Source organism: Lygodium microphyllum, chromosome 16, assembly GCF_053477565.2.
Source record: "Lygodium microphyllum isolate KBCC chromosome 16, Lygodium_microphyllum_v1.1.10, whole genome shotgun sequence".
NCBI classification, from domain to species: Eukaryota; Viridiplantae; Streptophyta; class Polypodiopsida; order Schizaeales; family Lygodiaceae; genus Lygodium; species Lygodium microphyllum.
The window spans coordinates 94,730,061-94,737,160 of NC_141150.1; the positions used below are offsets into that span (position 1 = coordinate 94,730,061).

The 7,100-nt window shown below is 39.6% G+C and overlaps 1 protein-coding gene across 1 annotated transcript; it reads right to left on the reverse strand.

The window, feature by feature from the left end:
• Positions 1-1,975: 1,975 nt before the first annotated feature.
• On the reverse strand, positions 1,976-4,484 carry LOC148023140 (uncharacterized). The gene is made up of 4 exons (XM_087696130.1): positions 3,489-4,484; positions 3,272-3,409; positions 2,811-3,050; positions 1,976-2,348 (listed from the first exon to the last, which is right to left on the reverse strand). Exons 1-4 carry the CDS (start codon positions 4,431-4,433, stop codon positions 2,232-2,234), a joined length of 1,440 nt encoding a protein of 479 aa, XP_087552256.1. The 5' UTR covers positions 4,434-4,484; the 3' UTR covers positions 1,976-2,231.
• Positions 4,485-7,100: the final 2,616 nt, after the last annotated feature.

Here is a 7,100-nt window from a genome sequence, read left to right on the forward strand (position 1 = left end):
GATGATGGAAAAAAGGCCAAAGAGCAAGAGCAATACCTTGAATATGAACAAGCTGTGGATGTATAAGACAAGCTATTTATGTGTTGGATCACTATAGGTTTTGTAGATAAAAACAATTTTCACTTTTCTTGAAGTGAGGTCTCTCAATCTGTCATATTGTTTTGTATATTGTAGTTAAGCATTCACCAAATGCACTAGCTCATACTAGTATACTCAATATTTTACTGTTAGATATATATGTATATATATATATATATATATAATGTTATGAAAAATATAAATATCTCTTTAATTGTGTCACATACTAAATAGTACTTGTAGATCTACTAACTTATACTAGGATTTCAAAATTTTAGTTTTCATATTTTATCATACAAGATTATTGTATAGATATTAATTTTTGATTGATAATCTAAAGCTTTACTTATGCAAAAGCAAGTTGATAGTATATTTCTAAAATGATAACATGTTAATGGTCTTTTTTATTGATCAAAGATATGATTTGGTTAATGATTGTACACTTTGGTAAATGTAATGAAGGAGACTTAGGGGAGAGAAGGAGAGAAGGGAGAGACTGCAGAGAGGAGAGAGGAGAGAGAAACAGGAAGAAGATGAGAGAAGAAGAGAGAGAAATACTAGCAGAAGAGAGAGAAAGAAAAAGAAAGAGAAAGAGAAGGGAAGCATGAAAGCTAGAAGGAAGGGTAAAAGAGACTTGATTATTGATAACTGCCCTAATTGGGTCTCTCAACACCTTAAATACCCTGTCAATAAAACTGGGTATTCCCGTGCTAACCCATGTCCTACCCATCTATCCCCACTCTTTTACATTTCATCCCAGTCCCAAAGGTTTTTTCCCTCAAAAAAAAGAAAGAGGACTTATTGATGTGGCTCAGAGGGGAAGGGGGGCCACAGAGTACTACTCTGTTCAGCATTACAAAGGAGAATATCGGTATAGGGAAGTGCAATCTCATGTGGAATTGGGGAATCCAAATGTGTGTATGATACATACAACATGTATAAGTTGATAGCATATGAGTTTGGACCACCAATTCTTGACAATTAGGGGCTGACAAATAGTGGACAGCATGCTATCCACAACATGCTTGCTGGAGAAAATTGGTCATAACTTCCTATGGGCAGCTCTGATTGAGGTGTATGACATGTGAAAATGAAGCTCATAAGGCGTACTTTCAGCTCATATAGGTGACACTTGATTCTCATTAATGCAGGGTTTAAAAAAATCTAAAATAGTATATTTTCTACAAGTTGTCTCTGCAGTGCTTCAAGTAGCTTGACTTGCTTCAAGAGGAATCTCTTCTTATGAAGCCCAGCATCCTTGTTTGAGAAGATGCCTAGCCTCAAGGATGTGTTTTAGTTATCTAATTATCTTAACACATTTATATTTGACATACGAAGACAGCTTTCTTAATTATCCATTAAATACTCATTTCTTTATGTAATTTATTACCATAGACACAAAAACAATGACAAAAAATCCTTTGGAAGTTGTTGTAAAACAATGTATTTTTCATATATCTTCTCCAAGATAAAGACGAGGACTAATTTATAGGAGTGAAGCTATCTCTAAAAAATAGTCGCTTAGTGGATGCAATGCTTTGCTACAAAATCCAATCATGGCATGAAAGAGGAGCAAAGTCTAGAAAATCACTCAACTTAACCTACCTCTATGAAAGGTCTTAATGAATAACTACACAAATAGAGGAATATTCATTGAAGAAGAAATGAACGTTTGTAACATTCTCAATGTTGTCATTTTGAGAAAGATGTAGAATGCTAAAATGCTAATTTACTTTTTAAGGCGCAAGAGCAATCTTAGTATAGTTTCATCTCTAATCAAAGAATATTCAGAAGATTCTCTATCTAGGAGAACATTTAGAAGAATCTCTATCTTGGCTTGCTTGAAGGACAATTCAACTTTTTAGAGTGGTCATGTTACTTAAGAAAGAAAGCACACTTGACTCTAATTTGCTGATATTTTGGTATATTTTTTATGGAAGCTGAAATTCTTCTTTCGTACAGTTGATTGTAATATAAACTACTTTTCAACAGTAGCTGAGTTAGAATGTAAACATTTATCATACATCAAAAATACAGATCTACAAATACATGAAAATGATGCACTAACTAGTCGAAGGGGACCTTGGGCATTGGACAAAATACAATTTGGCAAAACCCAACCATTTCGTGAAGAATTTCATTTGTCGGCAATCCTATAGCTCAGCTTGCGAAGCCGCATCTGCAGGTCCATGATCATCCCACGACAGAAAGGATTTGATGATTTCCACATACACCTTAATCCCTTTCAGATACTCTTGTTTATTCAGAAACTGTATGCAACACAACATGAGAAAATCATCAATCTGCAGTCCCCAAAATACACCAGATTCAACTTTGATCAAATTTAAAGGTACAGGACAGCAGATATAATCAAATCATCTATTAGATCAACATTTGTGATTTTAATCAGGAATTAAGAAATACTACAGAGGATGCCAATTTAGAATCAAAGTAGAGAGTAAAGTGCAGCCTTGTGACATTTCTTATCCTAGATACAAGCCAAAATCCCGTCTTGGGAAGACAGTTCAAGCCAATGGCTAACGGATGTTAGCCATGTGGACAGCTTCCATTTGATATGTAAAACGCTGAATTGACTTAAAAGGAAAGCAAAACAGGACAGCATTCACTCAGATATACTATACCATTTGTAGAACTCTCAAGGCCTTTAACCTGTCATGAAAACTCTCAATGTATTCACGATAGGAAGCAATCAAGAGATGAATGTTTGATACCTCATTGTGGTCATGAAGTAGAATAGGTGTATTAGCCATAGGAGAAAACCCAAAGGCTGGAATGCCTTTCTCCCTCACATAGCGGCTATCAGTGGTACCAGAAGAAATCTCTGGCTCCCTCAGTTCACCTCCAGCCCTCAGCACAGCCTCTTTCAGCAGGATCCACCATGGATTTGACTCATTTGCAGCAGTGATGAGAGGGACACCCTGACTGGATGATAAAGACATTTTCGGATTGAACTGCACCAGACAAATCTTAGCAATTAAATAGAGTTAATGAAGAAGCACTTACATAATTCAATTCTTGCTACACACATCTCACAGCTACTATAGGAATTGATGCAGCTATGCAGTCATACTCATCTTGATAATGTTGATCAAGCCAGAAAAGCCAGAAACAATGCTTGTAACAACATCCACATGTTTATCCTTAGTATATTCTGAAAGTGCATGCTAGTTACCCTGTAAGACATGTTCCTCCATGCAGGTGCCCATTCGTATTCCATCCTTGCTTGTAAGGCCACTATGTCGGCAAAAGGAGGCACTCGCATATCAAAGCCTGCCTCTGCTTCAGATGGTTGCATATTCATGACAAATCCCTGAGTGCAATAATACATCAGACCGCATCTTCTCAACAACACACTTGGGACCCAAATTACAGAGTGAACCCCTACTCACAGTGGGAGAAGGTGTCCCGGCCTTCAGGTACACAGGGTTGATGGATGTAACCTCTCCTTCTGCAGCACGGCCGGTTTTCACAAGGGCAAACTGCGCCTGCCTGAAGCGGGTAATGGATTCGAAACTCGTCATCAGGTTTTCAAGCGCACTGTTATCATAAAGCTTGGATCCATGGCCTGGAGCTCCTGTTGCTTTGATGACAAACCAGCAGGGCGATCGCTCGCCATTAAAGACACGGTACTCCGATCCAGGTGATGGAAAGCCTTCATCGAGTGTGATACCCAGATTGAGATCAGAGAAGACCGACGACTGAACAAAGCTACCCATGCCATCTTTGCCACCTATCTCCTCATCTGGCACAAAGGAGATGTGGAGAGTGCGCAGGGGCTGGAATCCAAGATCGGTCTTAAGCACTCTGATGGCTTCGAGGTACTGCATGCCAACGCACTTCATGTCCTGTGAGCCACGGGCATAGATATTTCCATAGGCATCCATATGTGCGGCGAAGGGGCTGTGGAGCCATTTCTGAGGCTCGGCCGTGACGACGTCGGTGTGCGAATTGAGTAGGACGGAGGGGAGGGAGGGATTCTTACCAGTCCAGGAGAAGAGGAGCAAGGGCTTCTTGTCAGCGAACACCAGGGTTCGGGATTGCAAGCCGATGGAGCGGGCCTGGTCGAGCAGGAAGCCAGCGATGGCGTCGTAGTCGGGGTGGGGCTGGTCAGACCGGATGCGCAGGTACTCGCGAAAGCGCTCTACCGCTCTCTCTTCCTCCTCTGCGTCGTGCCGTACGATGCTGCCCGTCGACAGCACTAGAATCGCCAGAACTGATAGCGTGGTGAGGGAGCTATGCCGCCATAGCTCCATGCCAGGGATCGCTCTCGCTCGCGAGTCGCCAGTCGTACAAGATTCTACCAGCGAAGTTGTGCTCACTCTTCGTAAGTACATTAAGTTCTAACAGACTTGAGGCGCTCCCTCCCTGCAGTTAAGTAAAAGCTCGATTGTAGTTGCTCATTTACCACACGACTGTTCAAAAACCATAGTCTTGTGATTCCGAGAATGGAATAAGCGACTGCTCATCATAGCACCCAATTCTTGTACGAGCAAATGGCCTTTTGGCCTATGGTAAGGGAGGGGAGTTGAACTATGATTGCACAAATAAACACATTATTTCCTCATCGTGATTAGAAACACATGCAGTAGACCCATGGCGAAGAATTTTTCCATGCCACATAGGATTACCACAATTGTGGTGAAGCCTTTTGTGGTCATGTGTGCAGCATATGAGAGGGAATCTAATAAGTTGCCACAAATGGTATGGCATTAAAAGGAACTTCTACTTATACATGCATTCAAGTCCCTAAAAAACTTGAAAAGGTTTCTCTGCTTATACCTACATTCATGTCCCTAAAGAACTTGAAAAGGTTTTAAGTCCAAGAAAGACTAAGAGCCGAGTCAATGAGGTATAGTGGGGGTAAGAGGGAGAATGAACGATTAAGGTTCATTTAATTGCAAAGGTGCCTTGGATGCTAAATAATCTTTGTTTTGTGTATAAATGGCAACTTGTTTAGGTTCTTCCATCTGGTAAATTTCCATCACTCCATGTCCACTAATAGTCTAGGCTTCCTCCCATTGGTTAGCATTACTAGAGGTATGTTAAGACTTCCTTTTTCTTTTGGTTAAGTAACATGTATGGGGGTTTCGGCAAACCCCACTCCCCCCAATTTCTCTATGTGTGACTATATAGAAGTGAGGTTAATCCCCCCACTATCCCTACTACAACCCAACATGATGCAACTAGAGTCTAAACACATGCAAGTGGATTTCGCTCACTCAAGTTATGGTAATAGTATTAATCTACAGTTTGAACTTGGTGGTTGCTCAACATCATCCCCCCTTAAAAGGGAGGTATTTTCTCTCTCTTAAGCATATCTATCTTTATATAAAATTATCAAAAGAATGGTAGCCTATGGTGCCATGTGTCAAGACCAAAAAGGGAAAAAAGTAAAAATTGTAATGAAAATACATGGACATCCCAAAAAACAAGGTTGTTAATGTTAAAATGTATGTGGTGCTAGAAGACACAAGTGCTAGAGGCACATGTAACCAAATCCCATAAGCAAAGAGAGCAATGCGTACCCAAGCTAAAAACCTATAAAGAGATGTACTTGCTCAACCATGAATCAATCAAGGTCTTCTCCATTTCATTATGGTATTTCCATTCTTCTTCTTCCCTCAATCTCCTATTTGTCTTGTGCTCTACCATGTTTTGTAACATGGTATTTCCATTCTTCTTCTTCCCTCAATCTCCTATTTGTCTTGTGCTCTACCATGTTTTGTAACATGGTATCAAAGCCTCCCTCAATTTGGAAAGCTTCTATAGTTGCATCCCATAAGCTAAGGGCCTACTTCCTTGAGAAGCTCAGGGGCAATGATTTTCTCTCTTTCTTTATATAGATTGCTACCTACAGTGAGACATTCTCTTAGTTCATGTGCCATGCTAGGTAATCTTTACTACTTCTGTACCCATTTGCTCCTTAATGCACAGCTAGTGGCTCTTAGCTTTAAAGGCCACTACCTACTGCCACCTTTAACATGCTTTAATCATAGATGTTGCTTATTCCATGCTCATCATTGCAAATATACACTTATATTGTATAAGTGATGTCCATTATTGACGATGTCACATAAATTATGTGCAAAAGCAACACGTATAGCGATGCATTTGAATGTCAATTATATGACAAAAATAAGTGTCACTATAGCCCACATATTGTAGTAATGAATTTATGCCTATCATGGATACAATCTGGATCAATCAAGGATGGTTGATACATCTTAGATCAATGTGTAAACATATTTTCATTTTAATAGAGACCCAACACATGCATGAATAGAAAGTAGAAATGCTTACATGCTAGGTAAGGCTTTGGAACCTCTCCTTTTTGACAAACCATACGCAATGCCCTATGTCTCTTATATGTTAGGCAAGGCTTTGTAACCCTCTCCTTTTGGACAAACTATACACAAGGCCCTATTTCTCTTACAAAAAGAGAGCAATGCTAATCCTAGTAGACTAAACACCCATTGCAATGATGATCATTGGGCACAAAAGAGAAATGATGCAAACTAGGGAGGAAATCACTTGTTGGCATTGTATCCAACCCACATACATATTGTATTAATATCCTAAGAAACAACAGTAGTCAAGGTATTAAGCCAAAGCTAATTCTCTAGATGTCATATTACTTATCTCTTTCTTAATTACTCAAAGCATCAATCCCCAAACTAAAAAGGCAATTGTACCCTCTATGTCTATGATCTTGTTTGGTATTGAGCCCAATTTTTTAGGATTATGGGTTTTGAATCTCATGACCAAAGCTCAATCCAAGTGGACTAGACTTAGCCTCCCTATGCAGAAATTACATAGCATAGCAAACAAAATCTGAGCAAGGAGTAGCAAATACCCAACAAATATGAGAAGAACACAAGCTTCTTGCATTCCAAACAAATTGATACAAAGATGGCTCTATCCACCTATGTGCTTCCACTATGAAGCTTAGATGGCCATCTAGATAGATGATGAGTGAAGAGTGTAAGACTATCTAGAAGAGC

Coding starts and splice junctions, on each gene's coding strand:
- LOC148023140 (XM_087696130.1), bottom strand. CDS start 4,433: ATGTACTTACGAAGAGTGAGCACAACTTCGCTGGTAGAATCTTGTACG. Junction 3,410..3,488: donor CCGGGACACCTTCTCCCACT/GTGAGTAGGGGT, acceptor TATTGCACTCAG/GGATTTGTCATGAATATGCA. Junction 2,349..2,810: donor TACTTCATGACCACAATGAG/GTATCAAACATT, acceptor TGTTGCATACAG/TTTCTGAATAAACAAGAGTA.